Source organism: Plectropomus leopardus, chromosome 19 (assembly GCF_008729295.1).
Source record: "Plectropomus leopardus isolate mb chromosome 19, YSFRI_Pleo_2.0, whole genome shotgun sequence".
Taxonomy (NCBI): domain Eukaryota; kingdom Metazoa; phylum Chordata; class Actinopteri; order Perciformes; family Serranidae; genus Plectropomus; species Plectropomus leopardus.
The window spans coordinates 9,291,645-9,307,597 of NC_056481.1; the positions used below are offsets into that span (position 1 = coordinate 9,291,645).

At 39.2% G+C, this 15,953-nt stretch overlaps 1 protein-coding gene across 3 annotated transcripts in view; it reads right to left on the reverse strand.

Annotated features, from left to right (window-relative positions):
* Window positions 1-15,953, reverse strand: part of dock1 (dedicator of cytokinesis 1) — a 243,383-nt gene that overhangs the window by 206,136 nt on the left and 21,294 nt on the right. For all 3 annotated transcript variants that reach the window (XM_042508036.1, XM_042508037.1, XM_042508035.1), the window contains exons 2-7: window positions 4,270-4,353; window positions 2,579-2,619; window positions 2,388-2,443; window positions 1,700-1,796; window positions 880-1,028; window positions 96-231 (exon numbers count right to left, since the gene is read on the reverse strand). In XM_042508036.1, coding sequence (XP_042363970.1) covers window positions 96-231; window positions 880-1,028; window positions 1,700-1,796; window positions 2,388-2,443; window positions 2,579-2,619; window positions 4,270-4,353 — 563 coding nt within the window. The remainder of the gene's footprint in view (window positions 1-95; window positions 232-879; window positions 1,029-1,699; window positions 1,797-2,387; window positions 2,444-2,578; window positions 2,620-4,269; window positions 4,354-15,953) is intronic.

The following is a 15,953-nucleotide window of genomic DNA, read 5'->3' on the forward strand; positions in this document are numbered from 1 at the left end:
TTTCTTTAATATTCTCTCTGGATAAAGATCACAGTTTAGCTTCAGGAGGAAAAGGTGGTGACCAAGAGGCAGGACTTAATTCTTTCTGTCTTTACCTTCTCCTCCTGAATCCGGTCCTCGATTTGCTTGGAGGCCGCCTCATGTGCTCTGAACAGGCTGATGGTGCTGGTGAGCTCTGGGTCCAGGATGTTTCCATCTTTGTCTCTGACCACCAAATCAAGATCTAAATACCTTGAATGAAAATGGGAAAGAGTCAATGAGTGCAGGATAATGAGAAAAAAAAACAATAGCATGCCACAAGAGACAAGGTAAGTATTGTGAATATGTCACATTTATGAGGGTGGAAACCAGTACACATTAAGTGCATGCTGCCACTGTTTTGCCTCATTTTCTCCTCATATTAGACTCCATTCAGCTCCACTTTTTTTTTTCAAAGCTCACCTACTTTGTTCAGCTCTTTCTTCTACAGAGGGAGTCCAGACCACAGCATGCTGCCGAACATGCAGTCAATGTATTTCATCAACTCATCACTCCCTGCTTCTGCAGAGCCAAAAGCCATTTCTTTACCTGGCCAAAGGTTTTAAAGTTTCATCACAGGAGGAGAATAGAGCTTCACAATTTTCATTTTCAACCGATTTTCTAGGCCCACTGCAGACACAGCAGGAGCTGTCATTTCATGATGGAATACAGTACAGTTAGCTGAAGCTAAATCCCTCTAGTTTGTCCTCAAGCTAAGTGATGACCTGTCATTTTCTATTGACTGACACTGCTGACCTATTCCAACAAGAGTCATTTCACCGGATAGATATGAGGATAAAGGGATATGAGCTCTGGGGAGGCAAGGAGGAGGCTGAAAGCCTCTGAAGACTGGATCCTCACTTGTTGCCGTAGTCTATCTTGGAGGTGACTTTCTGTTTGAGCTCAGTGAGCTCGTCCTGTGGGAGGGTGCCGGACAGGATCTGGGAACGCCATTCGATGAGGTCATAGATCATATCACGGACAGAGTTGAACATCTCGCGTTTGTCCCCCTGACAGCAGAGACAGACAGATGAACGTGTGAACGGTAGGACATTTAAAGAATACGAATGCTCCAGTGTCTGAGCTGTTGACTTGTAAGAGGACTTGTTAATGCTGGCAGGTCAGACATCTCAACAGGAGCTGGTACAGGACAGTGAAGGTGAACAAAGCTCTTAATAATTGAGAGCAGGTTGATTTACCTTAGGCCAAATTCAACAAAATATATTGTGAAATGAAAAAATTCATCCAGAAAGAGGTGGGCCAATACTGAATTTTCAAGGCCAAAACTATAAACTATAAAATATGTTTCACTGGCTAATATCTTTATCTGTTGTTTTTCTGTCAAGATAACAAACACTTAAACAGAGATAACAAAATCTTGCAATTGAAAATGTAACTATAAATAAAAACATAAATACGACAAAATATATTAAAATTAAATTAAGAAAAACAAGGGACAAATACACAAACTTTACAAATTCAGCCTACAAAATATTGATTGGCAGATGGCAGGTCAATACTGATACATCTGTAATAAGCTCATACACCACATAAGGTCAACCACCTAATAAGCCCTGATATTTCTTTGCCATTTGACATCCACACATTGTCTTACCTCCCAAAATACCACAGGTTTCACATGAATATGTGCTTCCAATTGAGATTGGACAGGCTTGCTTACCACATATAAGTCCCTCCATATTGTGGCCCACTCCCGCAGTGTGGTGGTAACCTCCTGAACCAGAGGCAGCTCAGTGGGAATGACTGTCTCCTTTTGCCTGCAGCGACAGGGAACAAATTTTATACAGTGAATCTGTGCCCTTTCCTCCCCAATCGAGACACAGTATTAAACATGTTGCCCGTTATCCAAGTATATTTGTTTATTTTTTATCTTTTATTTACAATTTTATGGAAAAACAAGTATCTGTTTCTCTAGGTTCTCAGCTGAATTCAATGACTTTGAAGTTTGGAGTTTTTTCCTTTTTTGTGCTGTGCAAGTGAAATCAAAGAAGACAGATCAAAACAAAACAGTGCCACAAGTTGTGCAACAACAAACCCACATGTCACATCATATCAAGAGCAGACCTCTTCACTGACACAACCTCAGAGGGCGCCGACATACAACTTACATTTTGTCTCGCCAACAAGCTTCTCAGTAGGTCAGAAAGTAAGCTGAGAGAACAAACTTCTCATCTGTTTCCTATTTGTTTTTAATGTTGCTGTCTTCAGCTCAATGCATGACTATATTATAATATAATTCATCCTTATCCTAATACACAACAGTGATTAAATAATCTTATATACAAATGCAACAAAAGTAGAGGGAATCTTCCTGTTCGTGAAAAAAGTGGAAGTGGAGAAGTACTAACCCACAGCCCTCGACTGTGGCCTCTTTCAGGTGTATATAGCAAGCAGGAAATATGCCCTAGAAGAGGAAGAAATCACAATGCAAATAACATTATCATATAACAGGGCCAGTAGTTAAACAACTGAGGCTGTAAAGAGTAACCTTTCAGTAATGGATGTGAGTGTGTGAAACCTTTGTTTAGTGGCCACTCACCTTCTTGGATTTTCTCCTTAGCCGATGCCCTCTGTACCAGTCTGACGAAGAACAAAATTGTGTTACATTTAAGGTGCTTTTCCCATACACAGTAAAAGAAGACTTAAAAACTCTGCATTAAAGTCAGCATTTGAAGGGGAGACACTACAGGTAGAAACAGATTTTTTCATGCACTGGTCAATTGTGAGATTTGAGGTGTTTTTGCTTCTAGAACATAAGAAAATGTCCAAAATACACATATAGATGTTTACGTTCAGATTTATGTTCTGGAAATGTATGCAAAAAGCACATACTTAATTAGGTAATGCCTCATTTGAATAATTGAATAAAAAGTTTATATTGCAGGGCTTAATTATCAATACTGAAAAATGATTTACTCAGTCATGCAAACATTCATCTACCAAATGATTTCCTGCAGCAACAGATGACAATCATGATCATACGTTGAGGGGAGGGACTGCCCACTTCTCTAAAGGGCAGAGCATGATTTGCAACAGAAGTACATCGCTAATTGTTGTGCAGAAAAACATCATCGGACCTTTGTTTGTCTTTCTGGATACCGGTCTGTTGTGAAATGGGACACTTTTCTGATTATTGAGGCTTTGGCATAATAAGCCATCCAAACAATGGCATGATGCTGAGAGGACAGCAAGTATGAAACAGACCTCGAGCCAGCAGCTCTTCCTCAAACTTCTAACCTTTGGCAAAAGTCCTAGCTATAGCTCTATTAGCAGCTACTAGAGATAGCTCTGTGGCGAGAGAGTGAGTGCAGGAGGAGTCAGGAGTTGTGAGGCCAGAATGTGGAGGGTTTCACAGAAAAATAGTTTCTCTAAAACTTTAGGGTGTCAAGGACTACATTACTCTGTCTGCGCCTCACGACAGCGCTGTTACAGCATGGGGGCAAACTCTGCCTGTCAGAAAGTGTCCAGCAATCCAGCTCTGTTATCTGAGGACTAGGGCCGCTTACTGCAGCGTTGTGTTTCAGTTTCAGTGAACTGCTCTGACTCTTAATGGTAAATGATCTGCACCTGCACAGTGCAGTATGGTATGGAAAAACCATGGATGTATGAAAAACACATATGAATTCCAATATGACCATTACTACAGTGGCTGAGTGATCACATTTAGAACCACATAGAAAGTGGCTCAGATCTGATAGAAAAAAAAAAAAAAAAAAAAAAGAAATCAGATTTCTGTGTCCTCTGAATAAAATAAAATCTGTATCACATCAGAGAGAGAAAAAAAAAATCAGATTTGGGTCATATCTGCTTTTAATGTGAATGTAGCATAATTCTCTTAATGTGAGTAATCAACTGAGGAAGTTTCACAGTGAGATCTTTTAGCTAAAAGTTTTACCAAATTTACCAGTAGTGTCTCCCCTTAACATGTTATGTATCAATTCACAATAGAGAAAGACAATAAAAGTTGAAAATAACACTGTGAATACAGCATGCCTCGCACAATGTAACAGTAGCAGACAAAAAGAGAAAGAGAGAGAGAGAGGGGTTGCTGCTGCCTTCACTTACAGGAACACACCATCATAGTCATCATTTCTATATATATTTTATGTTATTGAACACATGTAGAAACATTTGACAAAACAAAAGAGGTACTCGGGATGACAGGAAAATAATGCCCAACAGTGGCGTGTCAGCTCTGATCATGCATGTCATCAGTAAGCCCGTTCTCACCTTCATGTGTCTCAAGTATGTGCACTGTGTCTCCAATCTGCAGCGACAGCTCCTCCTCTCCCCGGGCATCGTAGTTATAGATTGCTGGAGAGAGATGAGAGAGGACAATATAAGGAGGAGGAGATGTTACAGGAGGAGGAAAAAGGCAATAAAGCGTTTGGCTCCCTTGTGGCGCTAATTGTGTGCCATTGCAATGTGTAATAGAAGCATCACACATCGACAGGATGTCCACCCACACAGTCTGACACAGTGATGGTTGGGCCTGGCACCATCGATGCTGTAATATCAACACACTTTTACCGCCCACTGCAAAGAAACCAATAATGAGGGAGAACGCCAAAACAACAATAACACCAGTGGAGAACAGATTTGCTCAGAATTACAAGATGGAGAAAAAGAGATATTAAAATGTTGGTGTTCCTGATTTTCTGAGACGTTTTTAGACAAAACAAACCGGTGACATGAAGATGTTTAGTTCTCTCACCAACACTACAACAGCATATTTCTGTTTGCAGTGTTTGTCTTCTAAATGAATGGGAATCAATAGAGCACATTACAGGTGGCTTCCAAAATTGGCTGGCAAATCACCAACACATTCTGGGGAGTTAAATGATGTTGCCAAAAGGAAAAAGAAAAAGGAAAAGTGTGCTGGCACCTGCAAAATTCACTGTAATGAATACATTTTAGCAACAACAAACCAACTCTTTTTGGGACAGGTCTATATATATATATATAGTCCATAATAAGAAAAAAAATCACTCATTCCATGGCCTAACCTTAATCAGTTTTATTGGGAAACAGAGGCTTGTCTCTTTGAAACCTACTTCCATCACTACAATTAACATCTTTATTATCGTTATTCAAAAAAACCTCTGAAGAGGATTTTAATTTGTAAAGATTACTAATACTTGAGGGATCTGTAATTATATTACTATGACATCTTTTCTAAAACTTTTTTTCTTCTTTAAATAAATCTGTTGTTATTTCATAGGGGGTGTATTAAAAAAATGAGAGAGAGAGAGAGATGCACATTCCAGTGTCCTATTAAGTGGGTGGTAGATCGAAGAAATTTCTGGCAGAGTAGAAAAAAAAACTGATCTTCCCCTTAGAAAGATTTTAATACTGTTTATTGTTTTGAGCCTATGACACTCTCTCAGACTTCAACAGTAACTTAGACCTAGACGTGTGGGTTAGGGTACGAGGTTAGGGTCAGAAGTCTGGGAAAACCTGCTGACTTGAAATGTTACACACACTAAAATCCTTTTAACAAGGGCTACTTGGAGTGCACATTTATTGGTTTCTACTCTGTGTGGTATCATCATAAGCCATTTTTGGATTCTAAACTCTCCTACACAATGTAAAAGCTTCTTTAAAATACTTGCTGTCTTTTTTATATACATGCACATGTGCAAATAAACTAAACTTTAGGGCTGTACCCAACTCAGAATTATACCAGTCGAGTTGGACTTGGCTGTTCATTACGAATATTTAACCATTCATTTTGTTTTCCGTACAAAGTTTTAAAGTCTGGATGGGCTCCATGAGACATTCAGTCTGACAATAGTATTCACAGAAATAAGCTAACAGCACTAACAACCGGTCGTAAATGTGCAACAACCTTTTTTACTGACACATTAGATTTTAATCAAATGCCAGAGTGTTGTAGTAGTCTAGCATTAAATTGCTCTGAGCATTAAATTTACCTCTTTTTTCAAATTAAAATCACCACACACTCCTCTCCTCCTCTGTGCCACTTCCTGCATGTATGCACCTCCATGTATCAAAGAGTAGCGTGAAAGTCAAGAGCACTCACTCCGCAGCAATATCTGGGGACCAAAAGGTCCCTAGAAGTGCACTGCTCAGCAAAAAAAACTACTGCTCTACTTGAAGCAATCTCAGTCCACTGAGGGTCTCCGACTGATGATTTAAAGCTCTGACTTTCAAGGGGCTGCTCTACTTAACTTTCCACCAAATTCAAGCATAATCTGTTAACGCATATTTGCAATATCCTGCTAACAAAAAAAACTTCATTAAGACCACTGTGGACTCCATTTTCTTGCAGATCTACCAATACACTTCAGGCTATTCTCCATCTACTGTCAGAGCTCCATCAGCATGTCAAGGTCATGACATAACAACAATAAAATCTTGACTGGTGGCACTTGTTCTCTCATTCAGTGAGAGGTGAACAACATGTTGCTGTCAAACCAGCCATGAACGACACCTGTCTTTCCTACAAGGGCCGACACACACGTGCACACACACAAGCACAAGCAAAATCTACGCACAACCTATACACTGACAGCATGAGGGGTGGCTGTGCTGATGGAGGTATTCGTTTTGCGAGGACACCTGCAGGGAGGAATGACACAAGTAAGTGTGTGTGTGTGTGTGTGTGTGCATGTCGTGCTGGGCAAATGCATGCAGGGCCACTTCCACAGAGGTTTCAAGAGGTGAATGACGACTTAATTAAAAAGGACCCTCCCTGCAGGCACTAGAGCCTTCCCAGCTTGCTAATGGTACAAGTGAATCGACCGTTTTCTCCTACAATCACAGGAGCTTATTATATTTCATTACCATATCAGGTGGCACTCTCTTTTTTGTTAATAGTAAGCTCTTAAGTTGTTATGGTGGAAAATTATCGAGAACAAAGGGTTTCTGTTTTTGTCGCTTTTGCTACTGGGGTGAAATCGTTTAATGTATTCTACTCCCACACGGGAGTCTTTTCTGTAACAGATCATCTGAAAGTATGTGAAGTCAACAGTTCTACTTTGTGTTGTTTTAAAAAACAGCAAATCCTGGGTATTTGCTTCTATGATCCAAACTTCAAAGACCAAATAATTAATAAATTCAGTGAAAAAATAACCACCAAACTATTTGGATTTCTGATCCTATACAGGGTAAAAAAAAAAAATAACATAAGTCCCCCGCCCAGACACGTTTTAAAGCTAAAGTTGGTAACTTTTATAAAAAAAATAATTTTCCGCCATATTTGCTGAAACTCTCACTATATCCATACAGCAGTACATGAGAAACATATCTTTTATTCCTCTGCCTCTTATTGCTTCTAACAACCCCATCACACCTAAATGAAAACAACCAAGCAGAGCTGAGGAGTCTCTAACAAAGCTGCCAATAACTGCATGTGAACTGCAGTCTTACTGTCAAACTAGGCAGCGATCAAATATGAATCAAGATTATGTTATTGCAATCCCAACTTTTCACCTCAAATGTTTCCAGACACATATTCTATTGCACTATTTAGCTGAAAAAATAAGAAAATTGGAACATTGTGGCCAGGCCAAAACTTTCTCACTTCACAGCTAAGCAGTACACTAAAATGTGTTTCTGAAAATATTTGAGGTGAAAAATAGGCAATGCAGTAACCGAATCTTGATTCACATTTGAGCAGCGCTGCCTAGTGTGACTAGTTAATCAGCAGAGATTGACATGATTGACAACTGGATTAGAGACTCCTTGGCCCTATTTGGTTATTGGTTATTCCAGGTGAGACGCGGTAGATTCTAGCCAATGCCAAGAGACGCAATAGGAAGAGGAGGAAAGAGATGAAAGACTATCTCATTTAATACTTAGTGGATGTCGTGAAAGTTTCAGCAAATATGACAAAAATGTTTATGTATTTTTTTAAAGTTACCAACTGTAGCTTAAAAAATACTTATTCTGGATCTGGCCTCCTTGGTCCCTGCCCACCAACGTTGCCTGCAGTCATTTTTGTTTTCTCCAGCTTCGGCACAGCACTAAAATGAAGTGTGGAGATAGGTGTGGCTACGAAAGACTAAGTAGGTTGACCACTGAAAGAGCAGTGTGCATCAAGATTAACCCAGGCTTAAATGAGGAGTCTGTTGTGCACCAAAGTTGGCAACTAACAGATGTGTCAGAATGGTGTAGTTAGCATCTGCTATTCCTTTATGTTGTTTTTTAGTTTAACATGTAGGCTAAAGGTGACTGACACTGCATTAGTTACTGTGGAGCTTTACTTTATTTCCCTTTATTTTATAGGTTGTTTTTTTTTTTCATAAGGGTGTCTTATAGAAATAATTTATGCATAAATCAGGGAAAAACTTTCTAGGGTATATATTTTTTGTATGTGTTTTGTGTATCGTGTACTGTTTTAATGTATTTGAAGATACAGTACATATAGGGATAAATATTTGAGGGGAGTTTATTATAAGTTTTTTTTTCACCTGTACACCACATGATTAACGTGATCCAGCTTTGGTATTTAAAGATGGCGCCTTTTCATATTAAACTAAGTCTTACACCACTGGTGGATGTGTAAATAAATTGCACATTAAGCAGCTTCAGAGTGCAGACTTTTTCATGTTGTTGACTGCTTCTCTGCAGCACCGCATTTTTGACATGCGTGACTACTATGCTTCTCATGTTTACTAAACACTACAGAAAATACTGCCTAAAAAATGTCTGTGCAGTAGTATAATACCTCCGACTGTCTGTAGCTGAAGTTCAGCATGTATAGCATACGTTAGGCAGCCAACAACTTCACTGTGGAGGGCTGGAAATGCCGTGTGTAGCCTGTTTCATTCAGCCCTGTGTTGTTTTGTTATCAAAGTGTATGTGCATATACACGTGCATGACCACAATGCATTTCGCCATCCCAGAACAATCCAACGAGCCCAGCGAATCCACCAGAACATGAGCCACGCGCTGACAATGGAACAAAGACCCCAGGAAATGAATTCAGTGGTAGCACACTGGGATACAAAAAGGTACCTACAGGGGGAGAAAGCAACAAAACAATCAAAAGGGAGGTGGGATTAATCTGCGAGCAGCCATCAGAGAGCAGCCTAGTCACTGTGCAGCAGGGTGTGCTCAATTAAACTATCATTAAAAGTGGCCAGAAAAGCCTGCAAAGCCATCAACTGCTGTATCTGTGTATTTGTTTGGAACTGGGTCACAGGTCCAGCTGATGCAGCATGTTATCTAAATGGCAGGTGCTGGGAGGGAGCGGCCCAAACAAACAGCGCTCTGATAGACACATAAAGCATCATATTTCATCTAAAAATGAAAAACTGCCCCTGTGATCACTGCAAATGAGATTAGGTCTTACATCAAACAAATGGGAGCTCAGAGAACTGGGGAGATTCTCACTGGGCAGGAGGTGCAATCACAAAATGAGCGCAAATGACACCCTGGGAAGATGCTGAGTAAATGACAACCATCAAACACAAGCCTGACATGTGAGGCAATGATGGTGCAATTTAACACGGGAACCAAAGTGATTCTTGTCGCGTGGGGGTTGACTGACAGCTCTGATTACTCATAAACCTGTATTTGCATACCCAAGAGTAAACTGATGTCAATTTGGAAGCAGTGAGGAAGAGAAAATCCATCAGGAGGAAAAAGACGAAGAGGATGAGGAAGTGGACCATATTGTCCCTGGAGAATGGAATGCAAATGATTTTTTTTTTTTTTTTGGAAACGTGATAAACAGTGGCATCATTTGCCGGGGGCTCATTACCATACATAACCTCTTGCATAAGGCTGTGCAAACTCAGAGAACATTATCATCAGAGGAAACAAGTCAGGAATCAGATTACTGACCTATCCACTTAGCCAGCTCACGTCTACGCCCTCTCCACAATTATAAGCAGACTCATATAAACACTGCTCTGATTGTAATTCTACACTTTGGGCTCACTAATAACCTGCACTAATCCATGCAGAGTATAACATATCATTACACTCAGATAAGAATACAGTATTCTGATGAAGGAGGGGTGGGAAAAAAAGCAAGAAAGAGAAGTGCACAGAAAATGCTCACTGGAAAGAGACTGAGCCTCTTGATGTTTTGTATGAAGTCCCCGCGGGCTGCGAGCCCACAGAGAGAGCCAGCCAGGAAATCCCAGACGAGAGGATTCTCTGGGAGGAAAAGGCAGAGAGGAGCATGAGGCAATGCTCAGTCTGGTAGGGCTGGCCTTTTGAAGAGCCTCAAAAGCAGAAAATCCTGCAGTGTCAAGCAGCAGGTAGGTGACATCAAGGGCCCTGACCAGCCACGACATAACTGTCTGGCCAGAGTGAACATCCTGAGAGAATTTTTTTGCAAACTGGAAAGAATTTTGAATTAAAGGAGTATTTCACCAATATAAAGAGTCATCACATAAAAGTTGTCCGTTTCTACAATAGAAAGATAAACAGAGAAAAACGAGGGTGCTTTTGCCCAAGACCAGAATGCATCACACCTTACCAGACACTCTCACTAATGGGTGATGCAATGTGGACTGGTCCAAGTGAACAGTAAGCTACAACATGTTTCTTTAAGCATTTGAGGTGAGAAATATGCAACTTGGTTGCATATTTGCATGTAGATTCTATATTTCATCAGCTCTGCTTAGTTTTACCATTTGATCTCCATTTTCCAGCCTCTATTTTCACTAAGCAGAAAAGCAGGGTGGCGCTGTGGAGGCCACTCCCTGTTCACAATCTCCTACTATTACAGCTAAACAGGGCGTTTAAAAATTTTTTGGAAACATTTTAGGAGAGAAATAAGCAGTGCAGAAACAAACTTGATTTATGATCGATCAGCGCTACCTCCTTTTACCGTTTGATCAGATTTCAGTCTGAGAGAAACAGAGAGACCGATTACTCTCTTGATCAACTGCAGCATCAGTGGCGTGCACAGACTTTTTGAAGGGCAGGGGCGAAAAGGAAAAAAAGGGCACATATAGCGTGTCCTCGCCACTGAAGAGGGCACTTTAGACATGTTTTGGCTCCCAAGAGGGCACTTTAGCGCGCGTTGCGCGTAATGTGAAGCACTTGGTGCATGTAATTTCTTTGTTGTAAACCATGTTTGGCTGCATTTCTTGTATGAAATGTGCTATACAAATTAAATTTATTGTTTTTATTATTAATATTAATATCAATATTAATATATTTACTGTGAGTTTCCCAAAGCACTGTTTAGGCTAACTGTTTCATCCCTTATCAATACTGATTTATTTTAAGCTAACATTTAGTTACATTTAGTCCTTGTAGCTTTGTTTTAGCTAAGAAATAAGAAATACTGAATTTATCACTCTTTTTTTCACTTATGTAAAGTGTAAACAACCTCAAATGGTGTACAACTACCTAACTTAAAGTTATAACATGAATAAATAAAAATTAATATTAAACTGTCTTTGATGCTAACGTTCTATGCTAGGCTAGCTAACGTTGGTTAGCATCTTACCTTGCAACAAAAGAAGTTGGTTTTCGGTTTTCTTAAATCTTTAATGGATTCAGCTGTCAGTGAGGTTTTCTACAACAATTATTCCATATCAAACATCTCTCTGTTTGTGTTTTTGGCTTCAGAAAAAAAAATCCAACCTCTTCAGTATTTTCCCTTGTTCTGGTCTTCCGCGCCAAGTTACGGTTGCTAACATAGAAGTGGATAGTGGCTGTTCTTGGTAGAGCCTTTGCTAAAGGTCAACTGGCACAAAAATGATCAGAAACGACTTTGACATTGCTTAAAAAACACCAAACATTACCTACTTGTAGCTTCTCGACAGAACTTTATCACAGTAGAAAGTTTGACTTGGAGGAAAAGCACAGGTGTTACTAATAACACTAACGATGGCTGTGTTCTATTAAGAGAGTCCCAGTTACTGTGACAATGACTCAGCATGCACAAATACCAGGACCCTGACATCAAAACAGCTAAATTTAATTCAGCTATAATTAATTTAACAATTTCCACCTGTGACAAGTTGAAATGTCTTCTGTGGAAAAGGCCTTGAGTAAAAATGTTCTGCTTTTTTGTCTCATATGATGATGAATTGAAGATTTTTTAAAGAAAAGCTATTTAATTAGATCACCCTTGCCTTAAGACATGTTAAAAGGGACTTTTCACTATTTTGTGACATTATAATGACATAAATTAATGAATTGAGGCAATATAACTTATCTGTAATGACAGATCATTAGTTGCAGCTTTACTTGGCTCCTAAAAGTAGCATTTTAACCTTGCTATAGTACCTGGAAAAATATCAATATAAGCATATAAGCAATAATTAGATAAATATAACAAGACTATAACATAACAATGATGACTTTTTTGGGGTTAGTAGCAGAATGGCTGGTAAATATGGTACCAGTTATCAATAATGCAGAAAATGAGTAATGATACCTTTTCAAATATACAGAATTTTTTAATGTACATTATCCCCCTAATTATACTGTTAGCAAAATTTAAAAACTGTTCCTGATCCTGTGGTCTTTCAGTTCTTGAGTCTATGGTGTGTTAATGGACAAAAAACTGACATATGACACTGACCTCAAAACTGAGAATAATGAAGTGTAGATTATTTGGTAAGCAATTAAATAAGTTCTTGTATCATACCAGTTGTGCCCATTTGTTTTGCCTCATTTTGAGCAAGGGCAAACAAAGACTGCGGACAAAACAGCCCAAGCACGTATGAGACAAAGTGAAGGAATCGTGGAGAAAATAGTAATACACAGTAATAAAGAGCAAGGGAATATGAATTTAATACAGTGCTTAAGCTGAATGAGGAGGAGTTCAATAAGCACACAGCGGTCTGAGAACGCCCTTTTCCAGGCAGCAGGACTGAATAGAGGATGATTATTACACTCCAGCTGCACTACGGGTCTCCGAGGCAAGACAGAGGAGTCAGCAGAGAGAGGTTACACACACACACACACACACACACACACACACACACACACACACACACAGTATTCTCTAAAGGACGTATCTGACTGTAAACAACTGACTGACTGACTTAAAATATGTAAAATTATATACCTCTTACTACTTAGAACATAAGACTGCATGACTATATTACACATCTGACCATTTAAAGCTAATGTATATATGTTAATGGATTCATTAGGGAGCTTATTCATTTTAAAGCTTCACCCTACACAGTGCATTAAACTTCCTGGGAAGAGAAGATGGCAACATCCAGACGACCCATCATGCAAGTCTCATTTTTGAAAATGTTCCCTAATTTAACAACACAGAAAGGTGTCTTTTGAGACTGGTTCTGTAATGCTGATGATGCTACATTTTTACCCACCAAAGTCACAAGTATCTGCATGATTTCAAGGGCAAGATTTTGAATATGATGAATTCCTGTGAGGGGCCGGATTTGGCTCCAGCAGGGGCAAAACGTTTTTTAAATAAGCCTTCAGAGGACACGACTGGTGTAGTAAGACAAGCATACCCTTGTCTGACATCAACCTGCTGAAGTCATTTGTATGGGACAAATGTGAGCTGAGTGAGGTGCCGTTGCAGGTGTTTACTGTGTTTTCCTGATGAGCCCTGCTGGTGGTGAGACAGAGCTGGCTGCGGTGAGCTCAGCTGTGGAGCTGACAGGTATTCTTCAGGGATCTGCCAAATGCTGTTAAGGTAACGTGAGGAACATCGGCCTGGGGGGCGAAAGGACCGGGTGTTTCTACTGAATCTATGCACTGCCTGTGCCCTCTAACTTACTCCTCTGTTGGACTCTCTCACCACATAGACTACTTGCCAGCAAAGTCAAACCGCAAATGTTGAGTACGCCCAAATTAATGTTATAGATGTATAGTATGGGTCCCAAACATTAAGAAAATATGTTGGGCAATGTCCATAATTGCATATATTTGCAGAAACACATATATTGACAGCACTTAAGCAACTGCTTGGCCAATTTGGACACTATCTGGGTGGTTTTTGGAGATTACTGAGAATGCTGAATCCATTTCTGATATTTTCAAAATTCAAAATGGATTTTTTAAACCAGAAGTCTGCATATTTTAACTGCAGTTGGGCTGGTTTTGATTAATTTTTATTCAGTTTAGACATTTTAGAGAACACTAAATTGACTCGATTAGACAGGTATGTTGGTCCATCTATTTTATGTTTTTGAAATAATTGAAATAACTTCACATCAGTTAGAAATTGTACAATCTTTATAAACACATGAATAGAACAATTCTAATTTTTAGACCGTTACTATCTAACTGACATATTAGTGTAAATTGTGCAAATTGCCCAACATATGCAAGTTCCATCATCTTCTTAATGTTGGGAAGCCATACTATACATTTATAACATAAAACATTGGGGTACTCAACATTTCCGAGTCCAAAATAGGGCTCTAAAGGCTGGCAATAGACTAACATACAATGATACACACTTAAGAAAGTCAATGGGAGAGCGGGGTGAGGAGAGCAAATTTGTGTGTAAAGCATTCACAGAAGGAAATTCACGTGTATTCTGGCATTCATCAATGTTAGTAGCTCCAATGTGTTCATAGGTACTAACAAAATCTATACCTGCCGCTGACCACTCACAGTGCTTGCGTAAATAAGGAATGCTGATAAATATTGCTTGTCAATATAAGAAATTACAGTTTTAATTCATATTTTGCACTGTTATATTCATAATACACAGATGCCTTTGAAACACTTAAATTAAACATTAGAGTAGAAATATAATGCATTTAGCCAAATTAGTTGCAATATGTGCAAATCTGCTTGTAGATTTACTAACTTTCATGAATGAGACCTACTGTGTGTATCCTTGAGGTCAAACAAACGTGATGAATACATTTCCTCCAACGCCTTTTCAAATCCTGCATGCTTACAGCCAAATTTACTAGCTTGCCATCTTCTTCTTCCCTGCCTTTGCATTTTTTTGCAAATTACCACCACCTTAAATTCATTGAAATAATGTTAAATCATTGGTAGGAATGTGAATCACGTCTCCCGAAAGGTTAAATATTCCACAGGGTACCTTAAATATTTAAAAGCTGAAGGAGTTGAGCACTTCCAATCAAATTCACAATATATTCAGATTTTTACATTTTTCCAGATACAGTACTAGGTGTGATATTCAGCTAAATAAAGAGTGTTTCACATATTAATCTTTAAAAAGAAGGAGAGGGAGGCGCTCTGATGATCCGGAGGTTAACGTGGTTACAATAAACCTCAAGGTCCTCAGTTCAAGTCTAGCCTGGGAGCTCATTCTCTGTCTCTCTCTCCTCTCAGACACCGTCATCTCTCTACTTTCAACCAAATGAAAAAGGCCACTAGAAGCCCCAAAATACTTAATACTTCATAAATTTCTATTCTTCAGGCTATGCTTTGGCCTGTAAAAAGTCAGAATATATGGTGGAAAAATTCACATCTGTTTCCAAGAGCCCTAACCAAATGTCTTGCTTACTCTGACTAGCTTTACTACACCCAAATAAATCCATTTTAAATTCTATAAAACAGAAAATCAAGAACCAGAGAATGTGGCAAATGACCTTTCTGTTTTTCTGACAGGGACAATCAGTCTGACATATTTCAATTTTTCTGTTCATACTGTCCAGTGAAAATAATTCCTGCCATGTCCTAATTGAATGCAACACAAGCAAGCGCCAATAACCAAATCCATTTGATTGCCTTGCTTTTTTGTTGGAGAGTCCTCAAAGCCTACAAGCAAAGCAGTGTTGCCATTGTGAGCTGAACTTTTGATGGATGCCCTGTTTGTATTTGTTTGTGAACGTTTCTCTTAAATGACTGGCACTAATAACAACCTAGTTGCTGTTGGCTGAATTGTGTATCCTTTCCAGTAAATATCATAATATAAAACATGCTTTTTCTGTTTAAAAAATCCAAACTTAGGAAAACAGCAAGGACTCGCCCATCTTATAAAACACTGCATCTCAAGTCTGATCTGG